The following is a 13,199-nucleotide window of genomic DNA, read 5'->3' on the forward strand; positions in this document are numbered from 1 at the left end:
GATGTCAACAATAACATTGTACGTGATCATCCAGGATGAGTGTTTTAGGTAAGTATGAAGAGGATGCTGTGGAACCTGCACTGAAGGCTGGAATCATGCAGATTTGTGTTTGTGAAGGACGCTTGAATCAAGCCATGTTCAAGGTCATCCTGGAAGAAAAGCTGTTTCCCTCTGCTCTGAAAATGTTCCCCAACACTCATGATTGGTTCTTCCAGCAGGACATACTCCATGCCACACTGCCAGGTCAATCAACACACCACATTGCCACTCACATCTCAGACTGTCTGGCTGACATCTCTGTCTGGACAACTGCACATCACCTCTAGCTTAACCTGAATAAAACCGAACTCCTCTTCATCCCAGGGAAAGACTGCCCTCGCATGGACCTGTCGGTCACTGTCGAGGGCATCACAGTATTGCCGTCGTCTGCGAGGAACCTGGATGTAATCCTCGATGACCAACTATCCTGCACCCCCAACATCACTGCTGTGGCCCGATCCTGCAGATTTGCCCTCTACAATATCCGCAGGATTCGGACCTTCCTCACAAAGGATGCAACGCAACTCCTGGTCCAAGCACAGGTCATCTCCCGCCTTGACTACTGCAACTCTCTCCTGGCTGGACTCCCGGCCTCTGCGATTAAACCATTGCAGCGTATCCAGAACGCTGCAGCACGCCTTATCTTCAATCTACCCAAATTCTCCCATGTGACCCCCCTCCTCCGTGACCTCCACTGGCTCCCTGTTGCAGCACACATCCAATTTAAGACGATGACACTGGCCTTCAAGGCCATCAATGGAACAGCACCCATCTACCTTCAAACACTGGTCAAACCTCATGCCCCGAAGCGAGCACTTCGCTCCTCTACTCCAGCTGGCCGGCTGGTACCACCATCGCTGAAATCAAACAAATGTCGCTCAGCAAAGTCCAGACTCTTCTCTGTTCTGGCGCCTCAGTGGTGGAACGAACTCCCGACTAATGTCAGGACAGCAGAGTCACTTGCCATCTTCAGAAAAAGGCTCAAGACTCACCTGTTCAGACCTCACCTCGACTCTACATAGCATGACCCACTGTTGCTTTTAAGGTATGTTTGCTGAACAGCTACTTTACTCAGATAAGGACCTAACATTTGTTTTATTTTTAGCTTTTTTAGTTTCTTTGTTTCCTTCTTTTGACAAATGTACTTGTAAGTCGCTTTGGACAAAAGCGTCTGCTAAATGACCTAAATGTAAATGTAAATGTAGGAGAGATCCTTCACTGTCTAACCAGAGACTTTTATTGAGTCGTCTACAAGAGGACAGGAACACTGCAGTCTGTGAGGAGTAGCGGCTTCTCACATCCACACACATCCACGGGGACTACGCTTCCCATCACACCTCAGGTCACATACCGGTACCCAGGTTACCCATAAGGCCGGCAACACTACCCCACCCTGGATGATAATTAAACCCCTAATATCACTCCAGCATTAATACACTACTTCCCACAGTCCATGAAGGGGTCCTCTCCCAGTGAGAGAACTTAAAGGCGAGGATGGGTAAAGGAATATCCAACAGAAGTCCATTGAACACTAGCTGTAGCTGAGTGTCCATAACATACTTCTGCAGACTGAAAGTTCAACACTAATGCAGCGTTTAGCTCTGGCGTCGTGTGACATCACCCTGTGGTTTTCTCTTGTTTTGATTTACTTTTTAAAAAACACAGTTAAACAACTTAAACATTATCCTGCAAATGCCTACATTGTTTTGCTTTAAATAAAAATGATTAGGTACTACTTCATAATTATGCTTTGTAAGTTTAGCATAGCCTAAAACATTTAACAGGAAACATTTGACTGTAAGAGCTTATACTGTGTGGTATAACTTATTAACTCCACCACTGATAAACAAAAATAAAACCCCAACAACAATCATGTTCCTGCAACACAGGGATCTGGACATTTGCAGCAGACACTGCAGCTACGAGCCACTGAGGATGTCCCAGGACTGCTGGAGTGGCTCATTGGCTTTGTTGCAGTCACCCCCATCACCACCGTGGAACTATGGACAAGGAACCCATCTATGTTTTTTTTTTCCGCAAGTTTTATTCCTCACATCTTTTGTAAAAAAAAAAGAGCATTCTTTACATACAGTGAAATTACAAAGGGGTAAAGCAATCTGTCTGTCACTGCAAAAAATAAAAAAATAAGACTTTTATAAATAGTAATGTATTAAAAAAAAACAGGCATCTACCTAAGGTGATGCTATAGAAATAATTGATAAAAAGTATAGTATAAAAATGACTTAAAAAGTGCAGGTGTAGGTTAAGTGCAAAAAGTGCCAATTAAAATCCATCATGGTTGAGAAGTCTGACTGCCTGCGGGAAAAAGCTCTTCCTCTCAGTCTCTCGGTCCTTAATGCAGTGTTGGCGTCTGCCCGACTGCAGCAGGGTAAAGAGGCCAGCATTTGGGTGAGAGGCGTCAGGCCTGATTTTCCTGGCTCTCACCCTCTTGCTGTACATTTCCTCCAGCGTGGTGAGGGATGCCTTGATACCCTCTGCAGTGCAGCTTCCATAGCAGGCTGAGGTACAACCTGTGAGGATGCTCTCAATGGTTGCGGAGTAGAAGGTCCTCAGGACGGAGGGGGAGACCTTAAACTCCCTCAGCCGCCGGAGAAAGTATGTAAACTATATATAAAGTATGTTCTGTTAGTAAGCAGTGGACGAGGTTCTCCATGGAAGGCCTAAAAAGACGGAGGTCCTTCCTTAAATCCCCTTCCCGAAGTAGAGGCCCAGCGGGGGAACATGAGGATTGACCTGCAGTCCGGCCCTCTGGCACCAACCTGTAACAGAAAACACAAGATATTACATTTATTCTGAATGCTTTCCTATTCATTTGTTGATAAACTACTTATTTCTTCTTATCGGACACGTATTGCAACCTGTATATATAACATGGGTTATATTGTTTATTCACTAATATCCCACTACTTGTTTTGTTATCCCACCAAACTCATACATGATATTAAAACGACTTATATTAGCCTACATGTCTGTTGATTTTGTTTATGCATGCATATGCCTGTCTATTGATAATCAAATAATAAAGGAACTTTATTTAAACCAGATAAGTGATATTACTTACTTCGGAGGGAAATCCAAATTCCATGTACATGTGAATAATGTAGTTCCTCTGACGGGCCGGTTGCCAGGTGCTGGTGTTCCGTGGTCAGAGGTATAATACGATATATGAACGGATGACTAATGATCGATAGAAGCTGCTTAATATTTGGGCTAGATGGCGAGTGAAGCGAAAAGCGTGGGAGCGCGCATATATACAGAAAAAACTGTAGAAAACATTCGACAATGGTAGTTTGACTTAAATTATATTTAGAAATATTTAATTAAGTGTAATAATAATCATGCTTTATATTTATTATTATTTTATTATTATTTATTTTACTTTATTTTTTATATTATATTAGTCTGAGATGTGTTTGAGGCCACTTCCATTGTGGCTTTTGTATTTGACCTCTGGGCCACAGTACACTTCCACACAAAAAAAAAAATTAAAATAAATGCACTTCTATGTTCTTACCTAGCACTTTGATCATAGCACTGTTGTACTTGTTGTATCCTTACTACTTTACTCAGATGAGGACCAAGAAATCCTGCATGTACCAGCTCCTGTAACATGACGTATGTCTGAACGACAGGATCGGCAGATTAATTCCCAACATTCTCAAGCTATATTTGATTTTGAGTTAAAAATACAAAGAAATATTTTTTTCAATAATTCATTTTTCAGCATATATTGTTAAATAGATGCACAATATGACTGGAGATGCGTTTTTCATTCCAGCTCGACATTGTGAGCACAGAGAAACTTCCCCCCTTCAGCAGGTGACTGTTCTAAACAGCCTTCGTCATTCTGCATAGTGACGCTCAAACACCAGACAAAACGCAGGTTGACCAGAGGGGGACTTTCCTACAGAAAAACTGTGATGAAATTTATTTTGCACACCAAGATTGGAAGTGAGAGTTTCTGGTGGAGATCCGGGTTGTTATCTGTCACCCGTTGTATTTGGATGGTGAATGCTGGCAGTGAGGATGACTGCACAGCACGGTGTGAAGGAAAATGGCCCTCAGCCCTGGCTCTCTGTGTGCAGGCATGTTTACAGTTCCCAGTGCACTGTTGTGTTTTCATAACCTTTCCTCACAGAACAGCCCCCGGAAAAGCCACTTGGTTGGTTTACATAAATGCATGTACACACACACACACACACACACGGGCAGACAGACTATGAATGGAGGAAGTCTGAGACAACCATCAGAGGGACAGAGAGTGACCAGGGGAGAACTAAGGGCTGTAATCACCGCGGTCGGCCGCAGACAGGACGCCAGAGGAAGCCTCGTCATGGGAGTGAGCCATGTGGTGCTTATCTGATCTCAGTTCAGACCGAGCTGATACAGTGACCTCCTCTTCTCCTCCACGTTGCTTCTCTCTGTCCGTCTATTTACAGCTTTGTTTGAATCAATCTGTTTTCCTTGTCTGGAGTGAACAGGCCCAGACCACTCCTGACCCCTGATTGGTCAGCTGTCTTGCTTTGTGGTTTCATTTAGAAAGCATAAACTGGGATACTTTATCCCATAATAGTACTTGGTGGCGTTGGAAGTACTCAGATCCTTTCTTTGAAGTACAAGTAGAAATTCCACATTGTAAAAATACTGTAAAAATTGAAGAAAAAGTTGTCAATTTAAGAATAATCAGCAAAATGTGCTCGAAAGTCTGTAAAATTACTCAATGCAGAAAAATAGCCACTGTGTGTTTATAGTGGGTTATACTTTTTTTTAAAGATAACAAAAAGAAAATTCAAAAACAGCATTTCATTTAAAAACAATAAGTCAACAAAAGTAGAACACATTATGCTGCAACTCTGACATTTGACTTATTGACACTTAAAATAGTGTCAATAAGTCACTTCCTCTTATGCAACTTGATATCATTAGACCCTCCCTTTCTGCTGAATGCTTACGTCTCTTAAATCCTGCTGCCCCTGTTTATAACTGGCTGTTTGTTAAATAGTTTTAGTTTGAAGCCCAACCTTTTCTCAGACTTTGGAGCATTTCCTCCAGAGTAGAACTTAGAAGACCGATAAACTGACCTTGATGTGTAAAACCAGTGGAATGACCCTTTATCTGTTTTAATGTAATACCTTTTTTTCCCAACAGGAATGGCTGACATGGATTAAATTATTTATTCATAGACAGGACAGATAAAAGACACACACAGCTGATATGAATCCAGATTCCTTTTCATGCTCCAAAATGCTTTTTATGAAGGCCTTAAAAAACCTGGGCCTTCACCTAAACTTGAGTACAGCGTTGACCTTTTTGCTGCTTCATTAGTCCGAAATAAATAGAGAATTGCTTCAATGTCTCTGTGTGGACCAATATAGCGCCTATGGGCTCCTCCTGCACCAGCGGGGCCACACACGGAGGCCTGGCAGACCTCAGGCTGTTTTCCCGGCCTCTGTCGCCTCACGGGAGACCTCCAATTACCCCGTTTAGATCCCTTCAAAATACACATCCCCCTGTTTTATAGACACGGAAACAATTTATGGCCATTATAGAACATTATAGATAACATCTCCAAAACTTCCCGTTGTTGACTAAACGTCTGCCAGAGTGGACACACACACACACACACACACACACACACACACACACACACACACACACACACACACACACACACACCCCAAAGAGTTAACAGAGAGAAAAGGAAAACAAAGATGCAAAGGATCTTGTTTGTTGGTTTGGGGATAGCTGTTTTAAGTACAGTTGGAGAGATTAGGCTATAAAAGAGGCAAAATAAAACATGAAGGCGGCCTACCGACCCGGCAGACCACCCAGAATCCCTTGGAGGTGGGGAGAGGAGCCGTTTGACCGGCGCATTGACGACCAGAAATGCTACTGTGAGACTTCCTGGACCAGCTTAGTCCAAGTTAAAGGGACACGGCACTCATTTCACATGGTCGGTGTCTATTTACAGGTGATGGGGAGCAGTGGTTGCCTCAAGTGATGTCACTTAAGTCAGTGTTGGTTGCGGCTGAAGCCTACAAGGTTCATCTCTACCCCAGGCGACATTAGCAGCTACTACCTTAGCAGATCTGAATCTCCAATAAAACCGTCTGTTGTAGGAGCTCAGTTTTGACAAGGAAGTATCCAAGTATCCTGCTCAGCTAGCCCAGGCTAGCAGCCAGAGCACATAGCCAACTTTGATGCAAAGAAGCCCTCTGGCTCTGCATTAAAGCACTTCCTATTGGTGGGCTTTAAACATCCTTACTTTCTACTAAACGTATCTAATTGCTTCGGCATGGTTGTAGATTTAAATGAAGAAAACACAACAAAGCATTGTCAGAAACGACACCACTGGAGTATCTACCATTATAGTATTTTATTTGAATGATTACAGACATTTGTAGACTATATTTCACTAAAGAATTTGCCGCGTCGGCTCAAAAGCATGTTCAATTAAAAGCTGAGATACAGAAGGCCATCTTCAGTTTTTCAATTGGCCCTCACTTGGAAATCCTAAAACGTGTGCAGAGCACAAACAAAGAAAAAAAATCCAGGTTTGTGAATCTGAAAACAAGACCAGAAAAGAGAGCTGACTGAGCTTGGAAGGGTGGTCCCGAGTGCTGAGACCTGCAGCCGTTGCTGGGACGAGGAGGGGAGAGGGGGGATGGAGGCAGCCGTCATCAGCCCCACTCACAAGAGTGTCAGCTGGCTGAACAGAGCATGGTGCAGAGCAGAGCAGCAGGACGAGGTGTTTCTGCTGGGCTTTGGCCAACAGAGTCAGAGGAGACAAACAGTTTGGATCACACACACCAGACTCCTCAAAGTCTAGATATGTTTGATAATGCTAACTACCCGTTCAACTGTTTTAACTACGATGGAGACGGTTATCCCTCCTCCAGCACAGACGAAGAGAAGAAAATGTGTAGACCCGCATACAGGTGAGGAATTTTTACATTTTATTTTACTTTGACATCTGTTTTATTTTATAGGATGTAATATTTAATAGGTTTTAAACTTCATGTTAAGACATTATATGATTTTTTTTTCTCCTGTATTTTTTGACAGTTTGGGTAAAACAAAACAAAAATATCTTTTTAGTGCAACCTTTACATGAATTTAATTTTACATTCTGAATAAAACACTAGCTTTTGAAACATATAACTAATAACGAATGAAGAGTGTCATTTCCCCTCAGTGACATTGCATTTAATTTTTCTATTTCATGATTTTTTTTTCTTTTGTCAGTTATAACTTTGTTTTGGGTTAATAGTAAATATGCCTTTTTCACAAATCAGGCTATTTTCTTGTGTCTACTGTTTAAACTCGGTTTAAATTAAATTAAAGATAACATTCAAATACTTTCATTCCATCCTTACTAAGTTAACCAAAAATGTTCTAAACAGAACCAAACAGTTTAAAAAAACAGCCAACTTTTGTTAGTTTTCGAGACTTTATGAGGATTGCTCATAAACATGGTGTTGAATGGATGACATGTTTCCAAAAATGGTGCTACTTGTTCTCAGGGACTCCAGCTGTGAAACGTTAAATACGAGGGATTTTTTCTTTTTTATTTATCGGTGATTGGTGTTCACTGCACCAGCAATACAAGCCATATAAGTCCGTTAAGTTTTCTTTTACTGGATTTGAGATATTAAATTGTGCATTTCTTTGTCTAGCACAATATATAATATATATTGTTTTTATGCATTTCCCCAAACGATAAATAAAATATATTTAGAATTGGTATTATAATTTAGTAATTTTTTGATCTTGTCACCCAATTTGTTACAAAGGGTTACCTTCATTACTTTTCTTTATACTTGGCTTTAATATGGTCAGAAAAAATATTAAAGGAAAATAACCCGTTGACGTTACCGTTTTTACACACAAATGTCAACAAAACACAAAGGTCAAGACCTTCATCGCCTGTTCTCTTTTCAACACGCTGTGTTGCCTGATGATAGCGTGTGTCTGTGTGTCAGCTACATAGCTCTGATAGCCATGGCCATCCAGCAGAGCCCGGAGCATCGGGTCACTCTGTCGGGCATCTACGAGTTCATCATGAAGAGGTTTCCTTACTACCGCTCCAACCAGAGAGCCTGGCAGAACTCCATCAGACACAACCTGTCCCTCAACAGCTGCTTCATCAAGGTACGCCGCGTTGTCTGCAGGGGACGCTGGGAAATGATGTCAGGATATTTAGATATTAACAAGATAGTGTTTCTGTGCCTGATAAAGGGAAATGTCTTATTATAGTTGGGAATACTTCTTTTCTCCAGGACTATGTATGTCTTTTGCTTATCTTTTCTGTGATATTTGCAATCATTTTGAAGTATTCTTCATATTTCCTGCAGGTTCCTCGGACAGAGGGCAATGAGAAGGGGAAGGGAAACTACTGGACTTTTGCCACCGGCTGTGAATCCATGCTCGACCTGTTTGAAAACGGTAACTTTCGGCGTCGCCGGCGCAGGAGGAACATGAAAATTGGCTTCCGTGACTCAGGAGAGACCCATTTCCACCCTTTGGAAAGCCACGGCAATCAGCACGTGCCCACAGCTCGGCGCCCCGAACCCGACTCCGCCCTCTGCCCTGTGAACCCTGAGAGGCCGAGGCCGGGACCCCAGCAAAACCACCTCATCCCAAACCCCGCCCAGCATGGGAAACCAGAATCGGAGATCAAGTTTAGCATTGACTACATCCTATCCACTCCGGATCCACCCCTGCCGGGGTTCCGATCCTCCCACGGCCCAGTTCATATAGGACCCACAGGGCCTCCCATACATGTCCTGGAGCCCCAACATCTGAACCTGCACTTCTGGACTCTTTAAGAGGAGAGCGAAGCAGAAACTGAACTTATTCGTTCATTCTCATCTGTGTGCAAAACTGGGAAGTACTGCAAGGACATCCAAAGTCAGAGGAGAAACTCCATGAGAGGGATTTTACTGACTTGAAAATGTAAATGAGGAGCCGTATTGAGGTACAGTATAGTGTGATTGATTCTAGGTGGAAAGAGTCCCTTGAAGGAAGCATCATGCTGACTATGAATTCATCCAAAAAAGATCAAATGTGAGCAATATGGTAACGCATTCATAATGTCATTATACTGTTTGTGCAGAGTCTAGTGCTGACATAGACTAGGTTTGCTATATTGTATTATTGCTGTTTGTACGCAGGAGCTGTAAAATACACAGATTTTAAAATACTTCGAAAATAGGATTAGGCAAAAGACATTCCATTGGATTATCTTCAGGTCACAAGTTGAGATGGTTTGCTTCATAAAAGAAGAATTTATTCAGAATGTTACGGTTTTACATGCCATGCTTTTTCACTGATTAATGGCAGATGTTTCTCATTTCATTTGTCCGACCTTCATTTAGTGAATCTCGAGGACAAATTAGTTCAAAGGTTCAAACCTTGTGTTTTTCAAGATCCCTCCAGACATGTTTAAGACATAGGCTATAATTATAAAAAATATTATTTTTGTCTGATAAAAGAAAACAAAAAAAGGATATATTCCCTCGATTAAAATGTAATTAAATTACGTAATTGCCCTGTCCCTCAGTGAAAAACCCAGAGCCTATGAATATGCAGATGTATGTGTCCTACTTTACAGAAAAGTCCATTTTCATGTGTACGTATGTGTGTTGCAGGTTTGTCCACATCAGAAGTGTGTAAGTGACATATCCGTTGGCTTCCAAACCACTCCTATCTGATAGGAGGTAAAAAAGCACAGCTGTAAATATTAATATTAAAGGGATACTTCACCCATTAGCAAATGGCTTTGTATGGTTAGAAAACCGGTAGTATTTTTGAATGGTCGTGCATCATTCCCTAATTTTCCCCAGAGACGGGAGATATCCATATTTCTATTCTGAAAAAGAGCCTCCGATGACACAAATATCATTTTGCGTCATCGGAGGCTGCTTTGGTTAGAATTGGTACGAATACAACACTAGTTCCTCATGTTTTCAACCCACCTATAGGGGGCGGGACCTACTGATGCTATAGACCAATTACAGTTCAGTGAGTGGGACCTCACTTGCAGAAACTAAAAGCAACATCCGCCATCTTTCTTGGAAGTTTGCGCCTGTGGAGCTGTGCATTGTGGGAATTGTTGTCTTCCATCCACATGCACCAAAAAGTCACTGTCTGCCTTTTGGAGAAGACACCAAATTGAAATTTATTTTACATTTCGACTACATATATATGACCCACTCTCAATACAGATTAATGTTTCCACCGGTGAAGTATCCATTTAATGATGGCTGAATTCCATTTAGCTGCTTCAGTTTCAGGAGCCTGTGAATACTAACTCGCAAATCCATAAAACGTTCACATTTTATATGTACTACATAATCACTGTCACATTTTAAAGTTCAAGCAGTTAAAATACTCAATAAATTACAATGTCATACGGGAAGGAAATGGGACAATATGTGCCTTTGCACAGCTCATATCGTCCCATGTCCATGTTTTTTCCCCAATTTCTTGTTTCAAAACAGCAAATACGGTAGTGTATAATAATTTATAGTAATTGTTGTATACATTATTGATACACGTTTTTGGGGTAAATCCTCCATTTCCTTTGTACATTGCATTATGGGAGAATAGTATCAATATGTTCCATTCTGTCACTCTTCCAATGTGAACACACTATATTCAAAAATGCTTACAATTACTATGTGACTATGTGGGACGTTTGAATAGAAAGAACTATGTTAATTTATTATCAACGCCTGTGCTTTTGCTAGTATCATATGTCTGCTGTAAAAACTAAAGTCCTATTCTGACTGAGCAGTCGTTTCAGACCCACCTTCCGCAAACTGTGTAAATTCTTTCATTGACCTTTTGCAATCTTGATTGACTGACACTTAAATTCTAATCCAGTCACTCCTTATTATTACAACACATTGTATTCACACACTTAGAAGAGGCCTAACGAAACAGAGGTCTGGCTAACATTTCCTTGCCGTACAAGGGAGATCAATCATTTCCTGTGCCGTTGAAGGGACATTTTTCAATTTAACCTTTATATTATGTCTTGACTACATCAGAGGAGGGTTTCAACGCACTTAACATGAGTGGCATTTAATATAGCATAACACTTGCAAGGTGAAGCTGAGATGTGACCCTATTTAAATAAAGAGGCCCCTGCCTCAACCTTAACAGCAACACCTCCCCCAACAAACACACACAAACCTCCTGACGCAAATATAATTAAACACACCTTATGCCTCCTTTGCAAATGCCCCTCATCGATCTGCGGGTTTTTAACATTCATTTGTGAATTGCCCCGCAGCAAACGTCTGCGGCGGCACAAACGTTTATGGATCAGCAGGTTTCCATTAACAAAGTTGTTGATGTTAAATAGCGGGGGCTGCCGCTACCATGATGCCGCGGATATATTTGGGTAAATTAACTTAGCATAAAGTGCTCCGAGGCTACAGGGGTCTTTTGTGGCAGCTAAAGAGAAAGCAAGGCACCAGTCAGGCCCGAAAAGTCATTGCACATATTATGCTGTCAGTGAATATATGAAGCTGTAGCTACTGGCACAGTGTCCCAATGAATGGCCTCTATTAAAACACTCTTTCAAATTCATCCATTTGGTTTCATTCCTAGTTAATGCTCCGAACATCTTGTTCATAATAACGTACAATAATATTTCTCATTTATAGGAGTGTGGAAATGTATTTTGCTTGAGACTTCATTACGCTGCCAGGTAAAATGGGCAGCTCAGGGCGAGAAACAAATGAATCGCAGGGAGAGGAAATTGGGAAACCATTGATCTGCAACGTTAATGTAAAACAAATCATAAACACAATTAGGTAATTTAATCTTGGGTTTGTTTAGCGTTCAGACTTCACTGAGGCTGTGGTGAGGGTTATGGGGATGAAGATAAATATCAGTGTGTTGTTTTTTCCTCTGTGTTTGGAGGAGTATGAATGCTCGATACTGGAGACACAGTATGAGCCACCAGCTAGTGAAGATCGGTGAAATAGCCTGAGGCCTTTGACAAACACACAGTTGGGCTGGATGTATATCCAGCATGCACTTTTTGCCAGTATTTTTTAAATGGCTTTGTGTGTGTGCGTGTGTGTGTGTGTGTGTGTGTGTGTGTGCGTGTGTGTGTGTGTGTGTGTGTGTGTGTGTGTGCGTGTGTGTGTGTGTGTGTGTGTGTGTGTGTGTGCGTGTGTGGTCACGAGAAAATCAACACGGCATGTCAATCAACGGCAGTTCGGAGACGTGTTTACATTTTGCCCATAAAGAGTGACGTCCCTGCTGACACCAGAAGGTTTTTCCAGAAAGAAAATGGAAAATACTAAATATAATAAAGGAGGGGGCTTGACATTCAAATGAAAATATAACTCAGAAATCTGTTTAAATGTGTCAGTTGTCAGATGTCTCATTTAATAAACACTTCAGCTGTGGTAAAACTTCAGGAGAGGTTCCTACACTAGGAGTGCAAATTAACCTTTACATTTTCATTTGTACTCAAATGAAAAAAATCCATTTCATTTTCAAGTTTACTTTGTCATTTTAATAAAATCCCATGGGCTTCCATAGAGATCAGAGGTCAGAGGATCAAAGAGGTAAAAAAAAACTATGTGAAAAAGGGTCATGAAAGTATATTATAGTGAAAGGGACTTGCACTGTTTTTGTTCAATATCAGTGCTGTTATGGGTGGGAATTAACATTGTTCTGTTTTCTGTGGGATGGGCCTTACCTTTTATTGTTTTTTTCTGTTTTCTTGCTTTGACTATTATCATTGTATTACCTGGCACACTATTTGAATACCTCAGCCAAAATATCTACTTTATGAACACATCCAGGCCTAAGCTAACAGCAATTCACCAAGTTTCACTATAAAGTAACAAATGGCTAAGGTAGTGAAATTCACATCATTTAATGTAAATGGGCTGAATGGACCAGTTAAAAGGAAAAGAGTGTTGGATTATTTGAAAAAACTGAAGACTGAGATAGCATTTATACAGGAAAGCCACCTAACTAAAACTGAGCATCAAAAATTAAAGAGAGAATGGGTAGGGCAAGTATATGCATCTTCATTTAATTCAAAAGCAAGAGGAGCTGTGATACTATTACATAAGAATCTACCCTTTTCTATAGAAAAAGATATTTCT

At 41.2% G+C, this 13,199-nt stretch overlaps 1 protein-coding gene across 2 annotated transcripts; it reads left to right on the top strand.

Moving 5' to 3' along the window:
• The first annotated feature begins 6,742 nt into the window (after window positions 1–6,742).
• Window positions 6,743–12,671, top strand: foxl3 (forkhead box L3). 2 transcript variants are annotated; one of them, XM_084001898.1, is made up of 3 exons: window positions 6,743–6,998; window positions 8,025–8,211; window positions 8,415–12,671. In XM_084001898.1, exons 1-3 carry the CDS (start codon window positions 6,781–6,783, stop codon window positions 8,886–8,888), a joined length of 879 nt encoding a protein of 292 aa, XP_083858024.1. In that variant the 5' UTR covers window positions 6,743–6,780; the 3' UTR covers window positions 8,889–12,671. The 2 variants fall into 2 exon arrangements, with proteins under 2 accessions (XP_083858024.1, XP_083858025.1); XM_084001899.1 differs by having other exon boundaries at window positions 6,744–6,998; window positions 8,043–8,211.
• Window positions 12,672–13,199: the final 528 nt, after the last annotated feature.

The sequence above is a fragment of the Eutrigla gurnardus genome (assembly GCF_963514095.1).
Source record: "Eutrigla gurnardus genome assembly, chromosome: 22".
In the NCBI taxonomy this organism is placed as follows: Eukaryota; Metazoa; Chordata; class Actinopteri; order Perciformes; family Triglidae; genus Eutrigla; species Eutrigla gurnardus.